At 33.4% G+C, this 23,314-nt stretch overlaps 2 protein-coding genes across 2 annotated transcripts; one reads left to right on the top strand and one right to left on the bottom strand.

The window, feature by feature from the left end:
* Positions 1-3,936: 3,936 nt before the first annotated feature.
* LOC100240964 (putative calcium-transporting ATPase 13, plasma membrane-type) lies at positions 3,937-7,168 on the top strand. The gene is given in 2 exon segments (XM_019220190.2): positions 3,937-7,027; positions 7,029-7,168. Coding segments are annotated over 2 exon segments (3,057 nt in total). The 5' UTR covers positions 3,937-3,992; the 3' UTR covers positions 7,051-7,168.
* A 9,413-nt stretch (positions 7,169-16,581) lies between these two features.
* On the bottom strand, positions 16,582-23,314 carry LOC100249310 (thioredoxin-like protein YLS8). Its single transcript, XM_002283586.4, has 2 exons — positions 22,967-23,314; positions 16,582-17,162 (listed from the first exon to the last, which is right to left on the bottom strand). Exons 1-2 carry the CDS (start codon positions 23,084-23,086, stop codon positions 16,854-16,856), a joined length of 429 nt encoding a protein of 142 aa, XP_002283622.1. The 5' UTR covers positions 23,087-23,314; the 3' UTR covers positions 16,582-16,853.

Here is a 23,314-nt window from a genome sequence, read left to right as displayed (position 1 = left end):
TATTAATAAAAAATATAATTTATAATTTTTTTTATAATATTACTATTCATATGTTATTAAAAACCATTTATTTTTAATTCATTTGTCATTAAAAATTATTTTTATTTTTAATAAGACATGAATTAAATTTAGTTTAGATTATATAAATTAAATGTACAATTTTATTTTACAAAATCAAAATAAAAAATTATATTTAAAAGCAACTTATTCAAACAAATTTTTTATTTTTTATTTTTTGAAAAGTTTTGTTTTTGAAACAACTTGCATTAAGATTTAGAGACCAACTGAAATTCCACCTATTAGGGAGAGAAAATCATTTTTTATTACATTCTCCTCATCACTTAAGTATCCAAATGTGGGGATGAATGAGAGAATTAGGAAATAAGATATTGATTGTCATCCTTCATTCCTGAATACCAAACATCGTGTTATATTAATAAATACGAATTATGAGATGAAAAATGCCATATAATGTGGTTGTTTTCTTGAATAATATAGAATCCAAAGCCAATAACCATAATATTGCCCTTTTCTAGACAATTCTCCCGTATCCATATGGAAGTACACGTTAGGAACATGCAAAAATCCAATTGAATTGATAAATCAATCAAATTGATCTAAAATGGTTGAAATTGATCTATTTTTAAAGTTGTTTTAACAATTTCGAATTTTCAAATATAAAATTGAATAAGATCGATTCAGTCCATAATTTCTCATTTAAAAAATTGGTAATAAATTGAATCAAAGAGGCAATTATATAGATGAATCTTTATTTTGGTACATACTTTTCACATTTGAGAGACCCAAGGCACACTAATGTAACTTTTTTTCATGAGTGAGTTATTTAATATAACTCACATGGACTATAACTTTTTTTTTTCTTTAAGGTTTTGGTTTAAATTATAAAAAATAAAAAAAATAAAAATAAAAAGCCATTATAAAATCGAACCAGACTAAATTCAAGCGAAATAAACCAAATTAGATCAATTATTGTTATTAAATTGAATTGAACTAAATTGCATCAATTGTTTCTTTTGTATGTATGGAACCCATTTAGATGGATTTAATTTGATTTTAATGCCCATATATAATCAAATAGATAGAACCGCACACTCTTAGGAGGGTCACATGCTCACTTACCGGATGATGTGACTCCATCGATACATATTAGTATTAGCCAATACTTTGAATAATGGAATCACTGAACGTCTTGTCTAATAGTAATTTTTAAAGACATAAAATAAATTTATACTTTTTATATAAAATGTCTTACTTTTATATAAAAAAAATTCTAAATTTGAAAACAAAAGGTACGAAATTTATCCAAACAAATACTTCATTTTTTCCTTTTCAAAAATTCAATTACAAAATAAGGGTGGTTTAATAAAGCTTAATATTTATTACTTAATGACTTAAGTTGGTTCTAAATTAAATTATATTTAAATAATTAACTTAAAACTTATTACCTAATTGTTACTTTAAGTATTAAGGTTGTTAATAAAATTGACTTAAAATTTATTCTAAATCATCAAATTAAGATATTTATCCTCATAAATTATAATTAGGATAAAGGAAATCAAGTAGCAGTAGAGGTCATGAAGTAGTATAAGAGATTATTAAGGTAATTAGGGTAAATAAGGATAAAAAGATAAAACGAAGACGTAAAATTAAAAATAAGTTAATTGGTTTTAATTATTACTTAAAGTTATTTTTTACTTTAAATCATATTATTAAGTTATTTTACTAAATGCACTAAATTTATTTAATGACTTAAATTAAGTTATTAAGTCACTTTAAATTATTAAGTTGGTTTATGAAATACTTATTAAATATAGATATTTAATTTATTAAATGACTTAAATTAAGTTATTAAGTCACTTTAAGTTAAAAAATTGATTTCTCAAATGCTTACTAAATATTAAACATCAAATACAAGGAAACTTTAATTCTAAGTCCATTATACCCTTCACATGAAGAAGAAATTGAGTTAAATGAAGCTCCTTTTTCCTATCATATTCTCATTTATTCTTTTTACCTATACTTAGTTTTAATAAAATAATTTTTTTTTTAAAGTATGTGACCCATTTAAATATTATTTTTCTTAAAAAAAAATAAAATGACACATCTCTTAATGAGATAACCACCCATTTACAATCATAAATAGTACTTTTTGGTATGGCAACCACCTTTTTAGTCTTTTTTTTTTTTTTTTTTTTTTTATGGGAAGAAAAGAAAGAAATATATATATATATATATATATATATATATATATATATAATAAAAGTCTTTAGTCTACAAGAGTAAGTACGTGAGTTTCGTGTATGGTCCTTTTGGTATGGTAACTACCTTTTTAGTCTTTTTTTTATGGGAAGAAAAGAAAGAAATATATATATATATATAATAAAAGTCTTTAGTCTACAAGAATAAGTACGTGAGTTTCGTGTATGGTTCTTTTGGTATGGTAACTACCTTTTTAGTCTTTTTTTTTATGGGAATAAAAGAAAGAAATATATATATATATATATATATATATATATATATATATATATATATATATATATATATATATAATAAAAGTCTTTAGTCTACAAGAATAAGTACGTGAGTTTCGTGTATGGTCTTTCTGATATGGTAACTACCTTTTTAGTCTTTTTTTATGGGAAGAAAAGAAAGAAATATATACATAATAAAAGTCTTTAGTCTACAAAAATAAGTACGTGAGTTTCGTGTATGGACATAAAGTCTTGGAAAGAGTAGCTAACAAATCCCTATTTTGATGAATTTGATCATGGTTGGAGGTAGGATTTTAGACTTCCATTTTTATTACTTACAATTTTGGAGATTTTTCTAAGGGACCTTCTTCACGGGGTATTCTTTTTACCCTTTCTTCCCTCTGTCATGAAGTTCAGTCATAGTATGAAATGAAGAAACTGACGAAATCACCACTGATATTCCAAGAAACCAAACACCATTCAAGCTAAGTAACCTGAGGAGTGCGGGCAAAGCAAAGGCCTCAATCAAAACTTTACACCTCCCTTAAAACTAAATAATAAAATAACACATCATCACGAGGACTTTTTAGCTCCTTTTACATTTTTAAATATTATTTTCAAGAATTATTAATATTAAATAAATAACTAAATGATATTTTCTTTACTTATTTTATCTTTATACTCAATATTCTTTTCAATAAAAAATCATTTTTAAAATATTATTAAATAAATAAATAAAAATGTTATTTTTATCATTTATTTTATTTTTATATTGAAATTATTTATTCAAGAGTTTACTTTTTAATTTTCAAAAAATAAATCTTCAAGCATAGTGATTTTAATATTATTTTTTATAGTCCTAATTTTTCTTGAAATATTTTAGAAAATTAAACTCCCATGCAAAAAATGGTAAAATATCTTCTAAATATTAAACTTTACACCTCTTTTAAAACCAAAAATTAAATAAAATAATTATAAATGTGAGTTCAACGTAGTAGGTTTAGATTTCATAAATACAAATTTTGTAAGTAGACTTTCCTCTCGTGTCTTTCTCCTAAAGCCTCAAGTAGTTGCAGATTTCCACCAAACCCTTTAAAGATTATATTTTCAAGGAACGTTCCACTCTCATCAAACATGTGAAAACAGTTACTGTGCACATCGAAAGTAGAAAAAAAAGCGGCGTGCAGTTGAATATTTGAGAGTCATAGTCACGGAGAAAACCAAAAATAAAATATATATATATATATATATACACACTGCAGCGATACATTTCTTTAGTCAACATTCTCATACCCATTTGCTTCGGCATCAAGTTCTTATGGAATGCCTCGAAAGTTCGTATGGCTTGGCTTGGAAGTTTCAAAATAACTACTGTCACCTTTTTATTTCATTATATAGCCACAACCTCTTTGTTTCTGCCATTACCTGAGCACGAAGCTTTGTCTAGCCAACTCATATTTGGCTCCAGTATATCGCTATCCCTTTTGTATTTTGAAAAGAATGTCCAACAATTTGGACCTAAGTTTGGTTTGCATGGAGTCTTTACTAGAAGTTCCAAGCACCCTTAGCAAACCTAAGAAAAGATGGCACTTGGCCTTCGCTACCATTTATTGTTCCCGGGCTCTATACTCCCTTCTCAATCATCCTGTCTCCAACAATAAGAAGAGGAGCAAAACCCTGCTTACTTCACCCCCGTCTTTTGTCATACTCAATGTTGAGCCCCAGCATGGATTCTCCAACTTTGATCAACATAGCCTCACTCAAATAGTGAAGCACAAAAGCTTGACCCAGCTTCTTGAGCTTGGAGGTGTTGAAGGTGTGGCCATTATTCTAGAAACAGATGTCAAAAATGGCATCCATGGTGCTGTTGAAGATGTCACCCGCAGGCGAAAAGCTTTTGGTTCTAACGCCTACAGGAAGCCGCCTACAAAGAGCTTCTTCTACTTTGTGGTGGAAGCTATTAAGGATGTTACCATTCTCATACTCGTAGCTTGTGCCACTCTTTCTCTTGGCTTTGGCATTAAAGAGCAAGGGCCGAAAGAAGGGTGGTATGACGGCGGAAGCATACTGGTCGCTGTCTTTCTAGTCATTTCCGTCTCTGCTGTGAGTAACTTCAGGCAGAATAGACAGTTCGATAAGTTGTCTAAAGTCAGCGATAATATCCAGGTTGATGTTGTCCGGGATGGGCGACGTCAACAGATTTCTATATTTGAGGTCGTTGTTGGAGATGTTGTTTGCTTAAAGATCGGAGATCAAGTTCCCGCCGATGGATTATTCTTAGATGGGCATTCATTACAAGTGGATGAATCAAGTATGACAGGGGAGAGTGACCATGTGGAAGTCAATACCAGCCTGAATCCATTTTTGTTTTCTGGAACAAAAGTCGCTGATGGATATGCTCGGATGGTTGTGACATCTGTTGGTATGAACACAACATGGGGTGAGATGATGAGCACAATCAGCCGTGATACTAATGAACAGACACCCTTACAAGCCAGGCTTAACAAGCTTACTTCATCAATAGGTAAGGTTGGTTTGGCAGTTGCGTCTCTTGTTCTTCTGGTGTTGCTGGTTCGCTACTTCACAGGGCATACAGAAGATGAGAATGGAAATCAGGAGTTCCATGGCAATCTGACGAAGGCTGATGATGTGGTGAATGCTGTGGTGAGAATCATTGCAGTTGCAGTTACCATTGTGGTTGTGGCAATCCCTGAAGGCTTGCCTTTGGCTGTCACACTCACTCTAGCTTATTCAATGAAGAGAATGATGGCTGAACAGGCTATGGTTCGAAGGCTCTCTGCTTGTGAGACAATGGGTTCTGCCACCACCATTTGTACCGACAAAACAGGTACCCTCACTCTGAACCAGATGAAGGTGACAAAGTTTTGGCTTGGCCAAGACCCTATTCGAGAGGATGCTTCCTCTTCAATTGCCACAAATGTCCTCAAACTGATACAACAAGGTGTTGCCCTAAATACTACTGGTAGCATTAACATGGCTACCTCAGGATCAAGATACGAGTTCTCAGGCAGTCCTACTGAAAAAGCAATTCTTTCTTGGGCGGTTCTGGAGCTGAACATGGATATGGAGGAATTGAAGCAGACTTGTACAATTCTCCAGGTAGAAGCATTCAATTCAGAGAAGAAAAGAAGTGGGGTTGCATTGAGGAGCAAAGCTGACAACAAAGTCCATGTTCACTGGAAAGGAGCAGCAGAGATGATACTAGCAATGTGTTCTACTTACTACGATGCTTCTGGAAGCATGAGAGATCTTGATCATGTTGAAAGGACAACATTTGAACAAATAATCCAAGGTATGGCTGCTAGCAGCCTCCGTTGCATTGCTTTTGCACACAGCCAACTTCCAGAAGAAGAGCATGAAATTAGAGAAGCCACCCAAAAGTTAAAAGAAGACAGCTTGACCCTTATAGGGCTTGTGGGGATAAAGGACCCATGTAGAGCAGGGGTGAGAAAAGCCGTGGAAGATTGCCAATATGCCGGAGTGAATGTCAAAATGATCACCGGTGATAATATTTTCACTGCAAGAGCTATAGCTACTGAATGTGGAATACTAAGACCTGATCAGGACATGAACAATGAAGCAGTCGTAGAAGGTGAAGTATTCCGGCAGTACACCCCAGAAGAGAGAATGGAGAAAGTTGATAAAATCCGTGTGATGGCTAGATCCTCTCCCCTTGATAAACTTCTCATGGTACAGTGCTTGAAACAAAAAGGTCATGTTGTAGCAGTCACAGGTGATGGCGCAAATGATGCACCAGCATTAAAAGCAGCTGACATAGGACTTTCTATGGGCATTCAAGGCACAGAAGTGGCAAAGGAGAGCTCAGATATCATCATCTTGGATGATAATTTTGCTTCAGTGGCCACAGTTTTGAGATGGGGAAGATGTGTTTATAACAACATCCAGAAATTCATCCAGTTTCAGCTGACGGTGAATGTTGCAGCCCTCGTAATCAACTTTGTGGCAGCAGTTTCAGCTGGTGAGGTCCCGTTGACAGCAGTGCAGTTATTGTGGGTGAACTTGATCATGGACACTTTAGGTGCCCTGGCCCTTGCCACAGAGCAACCCACCAAGGAGCTGATGGAGAAACCACCCATGGGTCGGACAGAGCCGCTTATCTCCAACATCATGTGGCGGAATCTATTAGCCCAAGCTTTGTATCAGATAGCTGTCCTCTTGACCCTACAGTTCAAAGGAGAATCAATCTTTGGGGTAAGTGAGAAGGTAAAGGATACCTTGATATTCAATACATTTGTACTTTGCCAAGTCTTCAATGAATTCAATGCAAGGAAACTCGAGAAGAAGAATGTGTTTAAGGGGTTACATAAGAACAAGCTATTTCTGGGGATCATTGGGATAACCATTATCCTTCAGGTGGTTATGGTGGAATTTTTGAAGAAATTTGCAGATACAGAGAGGTTGGATTGGGGACAATGGGGTGCATGCATTGGAATTGCTGCTGCATCTTGGCCAATCGGCTGGGTTGTCAAGTGCGTACCTGTTTCAGATAAACCCTTTAAGCTATCTAAAGTGGTAGGAATATCACTTCAGCGATACAAATTACTGTTATTTTCTTTTCTCTCTCTCTGATTTCCCTCTGCAGATTACTGTTATAATTAATAAAATTGTATGATTTTCCCCCACTTTTTTTTTAATCATAGAGAGCAGCTCTTAACAAGTTTTCTGAGTTTAGGTCCACATAAATGTAATATGTGATTGAGAACTTGGAGAACTTGGACAACTTTGTATCTTCTTGTTGGCACAAAGTCAGGTCATGGATGATAAGAGAGTAATCAGGCATCAACAACTTTAATTGGGAAAATATAAAATCAATGGAATCCCTATCTTACAAGCTTAGTCACAATTTAATTGCTGCAATGTCTGACTAAAATTACTTTCAATGATATTTTCTGACTAACAAAAAAAGAAGCACAAATTAAGAAACAAAAGAAGGAAATTAAACGATGCATGCATTATAATACTACCAGCCTATAGCTTGATTAGAAGCAGCTTAGACCCTACATGGAGGTCTAAGAAACCTAATTCTGGAACAGGGGAACCAAATCAATCGTAGGACTGAGAGAACAAGCATTAATGTCTAGTCACCGTAATAGAACCATTAGCTCTTACAAACACAGCAAAACATGGATATTTTTTTATGTAAACCCCACACGAATTACAGAAAGAGATCTTTTACTGTCCAGGTCATTGATGATTAGTGCTGGTGTTGTGTCTGGACAGAAGCTTCTAATGCCACATGTTGTGACTTTGCATGGGTTTTGTGTGTGATGTGTGTTGGGTATGAGTATGTGTCTACATCTCTAATCCTTCATACTTAAAAATTTCAAGATACGGGAGCTCAACTACCTCTCAATAATAGGTATAAACACTTGGATATGGCATAAAAAAGGAAAAAGAATAAACCTAAAAGCAATTAGAAATCAATCAAAAGCAAGGATATTTTTTTCTTTCTTACCTCCAAATATTTTTATAAAAGTTCACTACCAGCAAACTATCTTTTTCTTCAATATAACTATTTGCTAAGGAAGTCAAGAGTAAAACAATAAATCAATTAACTCCAATATTCAATTCAAAGTAGAAGCGTTTGGCAAGGACCCACATCCATACCCAATTTGTCCTTCAAACTATGTTTACCTCTGATAGGATGAGGATTCCACTCTGGGTTTGTTTGGTTTGTGGGTGTTGATAGTCTTGATATCTTTGTATATAATATCCCAGAATTCAAATGGTGTCTTACCCTTGTGGTCTTTTTTTATTCTCATCCTCAGGGAATGAAAAAAAAAAAAAAAAAAGTTGATAAATGCGTAATGTTTGGTTAAATTTAATATTAATTACTTAATGATTTAAGTTGACTTTAAATTAAATTATTTTTAAGTTGTTGACTTAAAATATACTTTAAGTATTAAAGTTGTTTGGTAAAGTTAATTTAAATTTTATTCTAAATAATCAAATTGACATATTTATATTTTTATAATTTTAACTAATATTTATATTTTCACTAATATTAAATAATAAATTTATTTGTTAAACATTCACATTTAAAAGATTGTAGCAGCGTAAGATCACTACGAAAAAATTTCCTATAAAAGATGAATTGTGAATGTAAAGTCATAGTTGTAAAATATATTTTCTTTAAACACGAATAAATGAGGTAAAAATGATTTGAGATTAAGAATAAGTTAATTATTTTGATTTAATACTTACAGTTATTTTTTACTTTAAGTTGTGATATTAAGTTATTTTACCACACATATTTAATTTATTTAATGACTTGGATTAAGTCATTAAGTCATATTAAGTCATTAAGTTGATTTACCAAACTACATGTTATTCTTTTTTTATCTATGACAAATCTAATTTTTCTCAATATTACACATGTTATTTTTTCTTTATTTATGACAAAATCTAATTTTTCTCAATATTACACAGAGGAGTACTATTATGTAAATTTGCATTAATTTTCAAGTAATTTCTAAGATAAAACATATGCTAGGATAGGAATAAATTGACAAAAATATCAAATTACTAATTCTAATCGAACTTTACATTGAGAATTGATGTTGATGAACTAAATTGACTGAAATATCAAATTACCAATCCTAATTGAACATTATATCAGGAATTGGAAATATCAAATTACCAATCTGTTACATTCTGGAAATTCATTTCAGGAAATACAATTTTCATTCCCGAGTATAGATGTTGAAGAACTAGAAGATCCAACAAATCATATGGAAAATTATAATGGGTACCAAAATTCAAGCCAGGGCTCCTACTAGCTACATTGTAACTCAAGCCATGAACAAACTCATGTTAATTCTCATGCTCTATATCAGCCATGAAATAAATTCGTGTTTCCATACTTCAGCAGCTCATGTTGTCAATGCTCTATCAGTGTTTCCCTTCTTTCCTTTACACTTCTAACTTAATTCCAACTCAGTTCCTCATCATATGAGAACTTTTATATCAATAAGAAAATCTTGAGATAAGTTCACATCTTCAAGAAACTCTAAACAAAATGAATTGTAACTAAATTTAAGAATTTAAGACATTACAACTGTTTGTAAACTCTAAGCAAAAACTATCCCAAAATATGATACGTAACTATACCACACACGGTATGCTATATAGTATGTTGATGACAGCATCAAATCCACAATTGAAACAAGTAAAAGATCTCAAAATTGAATACAGCTGGGTTTTAATAGATAGAATCCATTCTAGACTCATATATCTATTCCTTGAGTTAGACACAATAACCTTGTATAGAGAACTCAAGATTAGTTTATAGCAGCTCTTAACTTGGGTTCTCTTTCAGGAGTGCTTTTTCCTGCTCAAGAGGAAGGGATGGTCGCTTCTTCTTCAGAATTTTACCTCAGTCAAGCTTAGGCCACTACAAACAATAGCTTTAGAGGACTTGGCTTCACTAAAAGCCTCCTTTAAATGGATGGGTTCTCTTTCACTAATGCTTTCCTTGCTTGAAAGGAATGGAGGGTAGCTTTCTCTCCAGATTTTTACCTAGCTCGTCTAATGCCACTACTAAAGATAGCTTTAGAGGACTCAACTTCAATAGACGGCTCTTTTAAAGGTGTAGAAGGCAAAATTGGAAACTCCCTCAACATTGACATCAAGTATTGCAAGAAAATTTGTTATCCACTTGGCTGGACCTGGTTAATACAACAAAAACCTCTGAAGAAGGATACCCAAACACCAATGTGCTTCTCAAATGAAGGTGAACCTCCTTCAACAGAGGTCTGAGTCAAATACCTAGTGTTGTGTATGTTAGGGTAGGATAGTTGGTTGGGGGCTGTTACAGTACCTACAAAGGTTTGAGCATTTGGCCCATGCCAACATTGTAGCAGTAAAAAGGGTGCATAGTCCATCCTTGTGTCTGAACCCACTAAGGTCAAAGTCCATTCGATGATCTTGTGATCTTTGCCCCCAAACAACTGAAGTGGGAAGTCATGTTGTGCTGCATCCACCTCTCTCTTCCCACATTCCCCTACTCTTGGTGGGATGTGCAATAGTTATGCAAGAGTAGGATTGAAAATGCAAGAAATTCAGGGATGGAGAGAACCATGAGGGATAATTATTTTAGTGTCACAGAGAGTAGTTGATGCATACTCTAGATAAAGTCAAGCTTTGGGATACTTTCCACCCAGTTTATGAATTTCAACTTCAAAAGTTCAAGAAGGTCGATATTTGAGACTTGACTTGGACTCACTCCAGGAACATGGATTGTACATAATAAAAATCTACCTTTGGATTTCCTGTCTTTTATTGTTCTTTCTTGAAAACTAGAATTCCTTTCTCACTGTTGGATTTGTAGCCTAACCATAAACCAGAATCCATATTAAGGTGTAACCAAGTCTAACAAACTCAAAGATCCCTTAAGGGGTGGACAGAGGGAGCTGGTTTATATCTTTTATGTGTTAAAAATCTTAGAATTCAATTCCTTTTCTAATGGAAATAATTCTTAGCACGAAAACAGGGGCAAAATTAATAAATGAACACTTAGGTATCCTTTTATCTCTAGCATGATTTCCTAATACATGGAAGCATTCAAGAACGTTGTGCACTAAAATCTACAGGAAAATTTCCTACTTTTGTGTTTCTTCTGCATTATTCAATCAGGAATGAAAAGGGAAATCTTGAAAATATGAACTTGTAATTGTAACAAACATGTAGTATGCCATAAAGAATATAATAAAGAGATTCAACCCCATTTGGATTTCGGCTGCTGGAAAATATGACCCAAAAAAAAATTTCTGAGAAACTGATATTGTTTTTAACGTTCCGAAAACCAAATGGAGTGTTAAGAATTCAGAAAAATAAGAAAATTCAATAGGGTCTGATCCTATTGCTAATCATTAGGGAATCGACCTGGATGAACACAGGGGAAACCTCCTTGTCTGCCAAGACGGCTCAATTCTTCTGGTGCTTCACCAGGAACCAAGAAAGGTAAAACCGATATAAAGAGCAACCATCTCTTACGATGCCTGCAAGGGTGACCATCTGGGGTACTGGTAGGGGGTATTATTGGGCAGTTCCAATTTTACATGGATTGATAAGCCCCAGCCAGTTTTTGGGTTTCAAATTTGCTGCAATTAAAAACATGTTCCGGTCAGTAAAGAGTAAATCTGTGGTCGCATAAATCCATTTTTAACAAATGGTGGTTTGATGTACGACAGAATTTTTATATTTATTTATAGGATCACTTTTTCTTATGTATAATCACTCTTCCATATATTCATGTGATAACAATGATGGTAATGTTATGCAACCCAACGTGTCTTTGATTTCTTCTATGTTCTCTTTTTTTTACCTTATATAAGAAAAATAATTGAAATAGAGTTAAGAATAACCGATACGGTTTGATGAGACAAGACATGTATTTTAAAATCGATATCATGTTTCTACGTTTGGTACCAACGGTAGTTGTTCCAAGAAACAATCTTAATCGACTTGCAACAATGTCTACTCTATGGACATATATCCATAAGAAGACAATGAATAATCCATGCACGATCTAATTGCTCAAAAAGTATGAAGACTCGAGAACAAAAATAACATTATGGAATTTTGAATACCATGAGTTATGTGGAAGAAGAGAAAAATTGTGACTATCGTCGGAATCTCAATACCTTAAAACCATCAATTTCATAAAAGTTGCAAAATCTAAACCAATGATTGAAAAGGCAAAAGTCAATAATTATATTAGACTTATACAACACTAAAAGTATAATGTCCGAAAGCTAACTCTTCCATTTTAATAAAAGGAAGTTTTAAAGTTTTATATTATATATTTATAATCCTACATTTCCCCCACAAAGGTTTTAAACTTCAAAAATAATAATAAAAGAGGTAAAGAAAAATGAATAAGCATCTTCATAATATACAATAGGTATAGATGTGGTCCAGACTTGAACTTATGCTTAGTATTGACAATTCCATTTGAGGATTTGTATTGAATTATGATTTGATCTAAATCCTTGTGCTAAACTTTAACATGTCACACATTAGTATTGATACGAGACTAGACTTAAAGCAAGTTAGTACTATATTACTATTAATGATCATACATTGGCATCTTGATTCTCATGAGAGTGGATTAAAATATCGCGATATCGGCGATCAACACGTGTTGACTGATTCAAAGCTCAAAAATGGGTTGTTGTGCTGCTATGGGAGTTGAACCCCCCAACCAAAAGGTTGGGGACAACATCCACTTAGCATTGGAGCAAGTTTGCCCTTTTTTAATTATCATGCACTATATATATATATTAAAAAGTGTTCATATACACAAAATATTAAAACAATCCTTTAAACAACAAATTAATTATAATTATTTTTTAAGTAAATAAAAAAATTCATTTAATTAAGTAGCAAAAAGTTTTTAATATCATTAATACATTAATTAAATATTAAAAAATTATACATTTATTATCATTTAATACAATTAAATTAAATATATCATAATTTTAATATTAAATATATTTTAAAATTAAACATATTATAATCAAATATCCCAATATTATTATTGAATAATATTTGATGTAATTTAATAATCAATGTACATATATGTGAAACCAAGGTTTGGTTAATCTCGGTTTTGATGATAACAAAACATTGTTTAGAACTAATGATTATATTTTAAGTGTGATTAGGCAAGATGATTTCAAAAGTGGCAATTACAAAAACATATCAAGCCAAAGAGAAATCATGAAGAAGAAGATCACCTCAAAGAGAAGAGTTTTTCAAGACCAGAGCTTCTTAAGTCTCTTTGTAAGGTTGTTAGTGCACTAGGATTTCCATGCATTATTTTCCTTACTTATGCACCTAAATCATCCAAGAGTTATTTTGTTTTAAATATTTTTAAAATTGGATGATTTCATGTTTTCAACTAAAACCTTGTGTTAAATGTTGTTTCAAACTTGTTTAAAAGGTTATAAGTTGGAAAAGTTAGTTGTTGAGCAAAAAACGGCTCAATTGGCTAAATCGGGTGAAGGGGATGAACAGTAACCGGTCGACCCCTAGCTCAACCGGTTGAGGGTATGAACAGTACCGGTTGACCCATGAACGGTACCCGGTCGACCGGTTCAAAATTTTCTCTCTCTTCCAGAATGCTTGTTCAACCGGTCAAGGTTGAACCTCAACCGGTTGAGGTCCGGTCGAGGTCCGGTTGAGGTCCGGTCGAGGTCCGGTCGAGGCCTAACGGTCACCTGCCAACATTAAATGCTAACGGCTAGTCAACCGGTCGACCCATAGCTCGACCGGTCGAACCTCCAACGGCTAGTTTAGCTTTTTTCTTCTATAAAAAGGCTTCAATCTTCATTGTTTCATGAGCTTAACCTTCCCAAATCATTCTTAATTATATTTGAGCCTTAGAAGAGTGTTTTTGAGTGCACCATTGTTTCATAACTTGCATATCTTTAGTGCACCATTCAATCCTAGTTTTTCTTGTATCATTTGAGCTTAAAGCTAATATTAGGATTTTGTGAGATCAATCATTTGTAAACCTTGAGAGGAAGTTTCAAGAGTGGGATATCTCTTGAGAATTGTAAAGGGTGCTTGGAAGCCAAAAGTCCAAGAGGGTGAATTGGAACCATAATCCAATTGTAAAGAGATTGGAATCTTGGTTGAAGCTTCAAGATAGTGGAACCCTCACTCGGTTAGGAGGTTGAGGAGAGTGGACGTAGGCAAGGAAGTGTCGAACCACTATAAACTCTCGTGTTTGCACTCTCTCTTCCCTAACTCTTTTAATTTATATGCAATTGTCTTTATTTTGCTTATCATATACTTGCATATAAATTGTCTCTTATTTTTACATAGTTTAAATTTAAAAAAAGAGACCATCACCCTATTCACCCCCCCTCTAGGGTGATTATCATAGGTTGGATTAGCCTCAAATTCCCAACAATATATATATATATATATATATATATATATATATATATATATATATATATATATATATATATATATATATATATATTAATTTCTTTAACAAAACAACTTTAAAATGTCTATTATACTTTTAATTTCATTTATAAGAGCTTTGTTTTATATTTTTATAATTTTTTATCAATTTTAGATCAATCAATATTTTATATCAAAATATTCGTCAATATATCTCTGATATATCCGTAAAATCGAGCTATCGATATATCCATGATTACCGATATTTTTATCCTTGTTTATAACATCACATCAAAAGCACAATCATCGTACGGATGAGGAGGAGACTCTCTCTTGAAAAGTAGTGCTACCAAGCCATGCAATATAGATAGTTTCCACTTCTCAAATCTTTTTCATGGTATCTCCAATCACAAAGGTTATGTTACCTCTCTTAAGAACTTAAGCCTCATCCCTTGATGATTCTAGGACAATATTCCTAAAAAGACTCTTTAATCAATTGACCAAAAGACATTTTTTTTTCTTTTTTAAATCTTAACAAAATTTCAGGATATCACATTTTTACTCAAAAAAAAATTCACTAACTTGTATCTCACTTGTATGTTTCCATTCATCTTCTTGCTAGACTAATTCACCAAATCTATTGTAGTTTTACTATGACAATGCACAAATATTACAAGTATGGACTTACTCACTAAAGGGATATCTAATAACAATTTTTTTTAATCCATTTAGCCTTAATGCATATTGTGTCTAGTGCAATTAACCGGGATTCCATTGTGCTTTTTGTTATTATTATTTGTTTCCTAGATCCTCAAGAAATAGCAACACCTCCTAATGGGAAAATGTATCATATAATGGATTTTACATCTAAATTATCAGTTATCCAATTTGCATCACTATATCGTTGCACTACACTAGGAATCCTTTATAACACAAAAAATAATCTAAAATTCCTCTAAGAAACTTAAAAGACTCTTTAAACCAATCCAATGTTCTTTACTTAGGAGTATACTTGCTTAGTCTCCTAACCGCATGTGCTATGTTAAGTCTAGTCTTATTTGTAATATACAATACAAACCCAATTGTTTGAGAGTACTTCAATTGTGATATTGGTTCTCCAACATTATTTTTCAAATATATTATAACCATAAAATATGAATACTAATTTATTATCAAAATAACTAAATTTTCTTAATATCTTTTCAATGACACTTGATTCATCCAAAGTTATACCCTCAAATGTTCTTTAAAATCTCATTCCTAATATTGTCTTTCTTAAATCCTTCATCTCAAAGTTCTTAAATAAATAATCTTTCTTGTCATTCACTATTTCCATATTAGTTCCAAAAATTATAATAGCATCCACATAAAGAAAAAAGTATGTTACATTCTTTTTGATTCATTGTATAATACATATATTTATCATATCACTAAATCTTAAACCCATAATCTACAATGATCTTATCAAAGTTTTCATACTCCTATTTAGGAGCTCGCTTAAGACCATGTAATAACTTCATTAGTTTAAAAACCTTAAATTATATTTTGTTCCCAGAAAGCACTCAAAAAAGGGGAAAAAATTATTGTCTTATATCTTATTTGAATATGAAAAATATAAAAGAAAAATAAATAAAATGATTTTAAGTAACATATATAAATAATTAATTGACTTTGTATTTATTTTTTATCTTTCTCTCTATTTTTTTAAATTTTCAAATTTTGTGGAAACCAAATATCTTTGCAATAACTCTCGAGTGTTCTCGTTGTTTTGATAGCCGGTACGTAAACCTTTTGAGTTGCAGCTCTTGGGTCTGCTAGGAGTAGCCTCAGCAGAATAAAAACTCTTGCTTACTCTCTCACTCTCTCCTTGTCATCAGTCATCACCAACTACATCCCTTGTTTAAGTTTCCTTATAGAGCATGAAATAGAGAACATTTTGAAAAGGCAATTTGCCAAAGAAGAAATAGACAAATAAAATTTTGAAAATCATTGTAACTGCAAGAGTATGAGGCGCCTGAGCATTAGGCCAGGTTCAAAAATAAAGCTCCAAAAAAGCTTTCAAACCAGCTCATCGCTCAAACTCTTGGCACGAGTAATACCATTCGTATGCAGTCAATGAGGAAAGTTATAAGACAACCACAAGGGACAAATATATATTAACACTCAAATGTGCTTCCATGTCCAAGATTTTTGGCAGTTTCCTTGTTTGACATTCATATATATAATGTATGTCAAACATGCACTACTGTGTCCAGACTGCACGCCATACCACATATCAGAAGCTACCTGAAACTCCTTGTGCATGATCACAATATTCTCAACAGTTCAAATGATTTATGTTCGTTACAACAGGTCTTGGAGATATGACCTTTAGTAAATCTCCAGCCAACTACAAGGGGTTTAGTATCGGTACTTGGTGGAGTAGTCTTTGGGTGCAATAACCAGACCACGACCCTTCCTCGCCCCACGGTAAACTGTCTCAACAATGTCAATGAACTCTTGCTTGTCCTTGAGGGCCCAGTTGATCTTGTTGTTGTTTCCAGTGCCAAGATCAATCATAATGTGCTTGTTCCTGAAGAAGAACATGACTGTGGATGGGTCATAAAGCTCGTACATTGTGTTGAAATCAGGCACCTCTGTGATGTCTACCAGGTATATTACAGCAAAGTTCTTTATCGTCTCAGCAACTGAAGCCAGAACTTCATCCATCTGAATTTCCAAAACAAGATAGTTAATTTGCCAGCATAAGAACTAAACTAAGTTTCAAACAGTCAGCTTCCATATTAAGAGAGGAGAAAATTCAACAAAAAGTCATCAATAATCTATATTACCAAAACAGAGATGAACAATAGTGACTAGGCAAAGTTCTGTTCGGTTTAAAAGCATTTGCCACTAGCAAAGGAAAAGCTGTGCCGAAACCTGGAAAGCTCCAATTAAAATATCGATATATTTCTCTCTCTCTCTCTCTATATATATATATATACATGTACAAGTTTTTCTTTTATAAGAAAAAAATACTACCAAACAAGATTAATGATATTAACTTGCAGATAATAAAAATCATCAGCTTATCTAGCTGCCATTAGGGAAGGCATTCATAACATTAATGTACTTATAACCTGAAAAGAAATATTGAGAGCAAATCGTTGAACTTTTAGTAATAACAGTAAAGCTGATCATATGGTGCTACATAGTGGAGAACAACTTTGTAACTAAAACGAGAATTTAGGCTATGTTCAATTCATGGAAAATTTGAAGGAAAATACAAGGAAAAGAAAATAGAGAGAAAAAGTAGAAAAAAAAAAGTGAAGAAAAATAATAAATAAATTCAAAATCAATAAATTTCAAGATGCTATTTTAAACTCATTTCACTTATTTTAACACTTTTATATAAAAATTAAATAATTTAAAAATACATAAATATTTTACTAATTTTAAATTATATCTGCTTTTCTTTTATATTCTCCATAATACAATCAAACATGAGAAACTGATTTTTCTTAACATTTTTTTTCCTTAGTGCTTTCTGGGAACCAAATATAACTTTAACTTTCAATTCCCATCAACAACCTTCCCTCCTCACCTTCACAGGACTTCACCCCCACCCCCCCAAAGTGGAAACCCACTAGCCCACTTCGCAAGGATTACAAAGAAGCACAAACTCAACCTCACACCTGTTCTTGAGCAGGAGTACCTGCCAGATGGGTTGCCCATAGGGACAAAGCCTGAGCTTCAATTCCACTGACCCTAATAAGCCTAGAGGCTTTCTATATGTAAACATACTGTGTAAACTTAGTAGGAAATGGATTGGCTAAATTACAAACAAACTAAACTCATTTGCAGAGTAACATATGACTAAAATGAAAATGCTTCTCTTACCTCCTTCCTTTCATCACTTTCTTAGGTGGTAGGTGGTAATCAGATGGAAAAAAAAAACCTATCTATCTCTCTGTGTGTGTATATATATATATATAAGCACCACTTGTCCCCTCATTAAGGTGGTAAAAAGGATGATTAAGTGGTGAAAAGATTAACAATGCACATGACTAAAAATAAGTATTGGCCTCATCCACTCAAAAGTTCTGGTTAGACATCTCAAGTGCAAACAAATTCTTAAAGCAAACATAAAGAAAACTTTACCAAGAATAAAATTTTAAATCATGCATGCCTTTTACCAATCTTTTTGCAAGGTAAATTGAATGGTAAGATCAATTTGCTTGATTTAACTATCACTATGCTCATTTTGCATGAACTTGTGAGTTCAAGCATCTGCAAGAACAAGGTCCATGCTATGTTAAAGGAGAGATAGGATCTAAATCACATAGACTAGGTAATTGACTTGTCTTTGAAACATTTTATGTGGATGAATTGGCCTATTGCATCCACTATCTGCTGGGGCCTAGATCAAGCTTATCCCATAACTCGGATAAAAGAATTAGTTGAACTTAATACTCAATTCTAGTGAGGTTCTGTATCCCTTCCTTTTTTTGGCTGTTAACTTAGACTACTGAGTTAGATACTCTTCAAGTAGTTCCAACCTTCCACACAGCTTCCTAAAGGCCTAATTAGCAACATATTCATGACAAAGTAAATCTGCTTCCCTTGAAAATTCTTAATTCATAAGTTGTATACTTATGTCACTACAAACAGTAACTCGAGCAAAAAATAGATTCAAGTAGTGTTTGCATTGTACTCCTAATAGTGCTGATTGATGAGGAAGGATCTTCTATTCATACCAGTATGCCACTCAATGTTAAACTTCAAGCCCAAAACAAGGTAGGAAACTTGACATGGGGAGTGCCAGGAAAAGGGAAAGGGGAAGACAAACTTGAAAGAAATTTAAGTTTAGCATAGGAGTTGTTCCTTATGAGGAACAGAAAAGATTGGACCATGAAATTCAAATTCATTTTCCAAATAGCTTCAAGGACAAAATGAGTGAGAAAGTACACAACAAATCAGTTTGCATGGCCATAGCAAAAGAACCAAGGCTTGGGATGTCTATACACAGCCAAACAGCTAGTTGACATGAACCAGGACAATACTTTTGGCCAGTGTTTTAAAAGGCTAACCTCAAGGTGAGGCTATACAAATTAGTCTTGTGGTTATAACCTTACTATAGGGCAATCGAGGCTAAAGTTTCAACTTGTTGAGGCTTACAATCTTGAGCTATAGCCTTGAAGCTATTGAGGCTTAGTCCAAATATTCAAAGGGTTTTGATTGGTTTAAGACCCCTATGGGCTATTCGTATATATTTTGTAAGAGGCTTAGGCCTCAATATTCAATAGTTTTGATGAGTTGTACTTCGTGAGGTTTTGACATAGATTTATAAGTTTTGTCTTAAATCCAAGGGTAAGGTTAAACCTTTTACAAAGTAACAGCTTAGTTGGCTACCAATTAACATGTTGATAAAAGAGGGATAAAAGCTATTGAGAAAAAGAAACAAATTTCCCACTGTAAGCCTATAATGACTAAGTTCACACAAGACATATACAATGAGCACCAAAGAGCGCAACCAAAAAAAGAGAACACAAAAAGCAACCCCCTCTCTTAACAAGAACCAACCAATCTACAAATTATTTAAAGACATATAGTCTTTATGTATCTACAGTTTTACCAACTAAAACAAATTTCTAAGAAAAGAGCTTTTCAAAGCTTGATCCAAATGCTCCTCATTGTCAAATGCCTTTTGATTCCTTTCTTTCCATACAATCCAAAAGATGCACAATGGAGCCACTCTCTAAACCTTCCTGCATCATTTACCTGCAAACGATCCATGCCACCTTAAGAGAGTTTAACGACAGAAGCTTGCACTCAAAGAACTCCAACCTAAGCAAAAAGCAACTGCCAAAGGACCCTAACCTTGGCACGATGAAGACAGATGTGATCTATGGATTCTTTCCCAACTTACAAAGAAAACATCTCTTGACAAGAGACCACCCTCTAAGAAGCTATATAGGGTCAACACCTTTCCCTAACTAGCCTCCCAAGTGAAAAAAAATGCTTTACAAGACACCCATCTTCTCCGACCTACAACCTCATCCAAATTTAACTCTGACAAAGCACCAAACACCTCTAAGAACAAATCCTCAAACTTTTCTATGTCCTACCCCTCTAAAACTTTAAAATCTAGACCATTGATGCTACGTCTCCACTTTTTTGGATGAAACAATAGAATCTGGTAGGCCTTTGCCACCCCTTCATTTATCTTATTCTCCCCAAGAGCCAAGCCCCATTAATTTTAATCCTAGCCATACAATTCCTTCTTCTATGAGCATTAGCCATTTTATTGAAGAACTAAGTATTTTTGCCCCCTCCTTAAACCATACCTTCCTAGATTTCGACCTCCACAAGGTTTCTTCAAAAAGAGCCCACTTGCTCTATTCCTCTATAGCTGTCCTTCTCGCCTCATTCACCTTGTGAGAAAGGCCACCCTCCCTCTCCTTTGAATCCCAAAATCCTATCTCATTGAAAGTCGTCTCCTTCCATGGTGAGACATTACCAAACACATTTTTATTCCAAATTTCCAAATCAGATTTCAACACCTCCAGTTTCACAGCCACAATGAAGCTATAAGAAGCTCTAAAGTTGTAACCCATCCACCACCCTTATAAAGATCTTTGAAATCCTCCACCTTCAGCCACATATATCTAAAAGGGCTAGTGACATTTCTTAGTTGTAACGGTTGAGCTCATCTATAATAATTATTTTACTACTAATAGATAAATGAAAACACTACTATAATTGATCGATGAAGAAGAAGAATGGATACACATTAACACTGATGAGAAGGATAATAAAGTAATTAGATGTGTTTATGATTCCTAGGATGATCCTAAATATAATAGTGGCATCTAGTGCTAAAGATTATTTGTTGAAGCCATGAGACAAAATTGGATTTTAGAAGAGAACAAAAGTAACTAAATTAGAAAATATCGACAATGACAAACAATTATTCTGGTTATTGCAAATTGTATGATTTTCTTATTGTTCAATTTTTATTATTATTCAATTTTCATGTCATTTTATTAGTTTTTTCCTTTTTTAAAAATATTTTTCTTTCCTTTTTCATCATTTATTTATTTATTTGTTTAAGTTGAGGCTTACACCTTGTTGCACCTCAAGGTTTATGCCTCACCTCATTTGAGCAAACAGCCTCAAAGGTATCTGACAAGTACCCAAAAATAAATGTATGTACACGTCATGCCTAGATCAAATGTAAAGTGTAAGGAGAAATGGTCATACTATGTAAGACATCTTTCATGCTAAGAAACTATCCAATGGCTGAATAATATGATTTTGCTAAATGAACCAAGTTGATCCAAAAGGTATGAAAACTTTGAAATAGAGAATGGAACTCAGCATACATGGACTTCCTGGACAATAATTACGTCTCTTACTACCGTCAAGGAACTCTTATAGCAGAGATGTGGGCATCAATATGATGGAGCATTGACATTAGCAACAAGAACATGGCAATAAGTGACACAATATCTCAGAGCTGAAATTAGTTATAGAATGGCTTGTATATCTTCCATGTTACGCAAGAAAAATGAGCAATCACTCATAAATGGCATAACACGTAAGCAGCCATAGATTATCTAGGAGGCAAAACCATAGATAATGATATGTATTATAGAGAAAATATAAACAGTAAACAATATGAGAAATATGTTTTTTTTTTATAATGACAATGGAATTAATTTTTCTTGTTTGGAGGATGCTAAGTCTCACCAAAGCCTGGGTTAAAATTAGAAGGACTGAAAATATCAGTTCAGTCAAATTCTCTCATAGGGAGGTTGCTTTTGCATCTCCATCACTCTTTCCAGAGGATTGATCACAGAAAAAAGAGAGTGACTAGTCCCTAATTTATTTGAGAAATTAGGCAAATGCAGACACTTCTGCTCAGGAATGGGAAGGTCTCCGTGTCAGGCCAGCGATTTTCCATGTTGCCAAGAAAGGAAATTCAGCCAACAAAAAGGCCAAAATTTTGCCAACCAAATTGCAAACTGAACCATAATTTCCAGAACACGTTACTCGAATTTGATCCCAACGATCCTAAATACTATCAGAACTACGAAACAGAGGAGCGTAACAATATGCACATCAAAGGTGTTGGGCCAAAGTCCTGAATTTAGCTCAAACTAGACTACATATCAAAGCTAGAAGCAAACCCAAAACATTAGGCCCAGAAAAATTGAAACTTACCATATAAAACCAATCAAAGATCCAAAACGCCAAAACAAATATTGTAACATGTTTACACCAAAATCCCCCGTCTTCTACCCATGTTTCTAAAACTAGTTACCATTTTAAGAAACCCAGGCCAACCATGCTTCAAGATTCACAACCCTAATTTTAATTCCGCATGCAAAAACAAGCAGATTGCCATGGAGAAACATCAGAATAGCAATTAAAAGAGTTTGTTTGGTTAGAATATAGGCTTGCATCAAAATCCCTAAGAAAATTGGAAAAAGAAGAAGAGATGGAAAAATTTGAAGAAGGCATAGCATTACCTGCATGCAAGTTTCGTCCCAATCGTGGCCGAACCGAATAACAACGAGGCGTTCTTCTTCGGCCAGAATGGCCTGATCGACGGCCCATCCAGAGTGAAGGTGCGGTAGCAGATACGACATCTCTCAGCTTATCCTCGACTCTCCTCTGCTTTCTCTCTTCACGCCTGAAACCTAGACCTAAAACCCCCAATTCGTAATATTCGAATGAAGTCTCGAGATGACTAGAACCTCCCACGCTTTGTGGTTAAAATTAAAATTTTTTATTTCTTAATATTTAGACAAACTTCGTGGATATAAGATTTTGAGTGGGAAAATAATAATAATATTATTATTATTATATAATATATT

This window comes from Vitis vinifera, chromosome 5 (genome assembly GCF_030704535.1).
Source record: "Vitis vinifera cultivar Pinot Noir 40024 chromosome 5, ASM3070453v1".
NCBI classification, from domain to species: Eukaryota; Viridiplantae; Streptophyta; class Magnoliopsida; order Vitales; family Vitaceae; genus Vitis; species Vitis vinifera.
The sequence above is the reverse complement of the archived record's forward strand: the minus strand, read 5'-3'. Positions and strand labels throughout refer to the sequence as shown.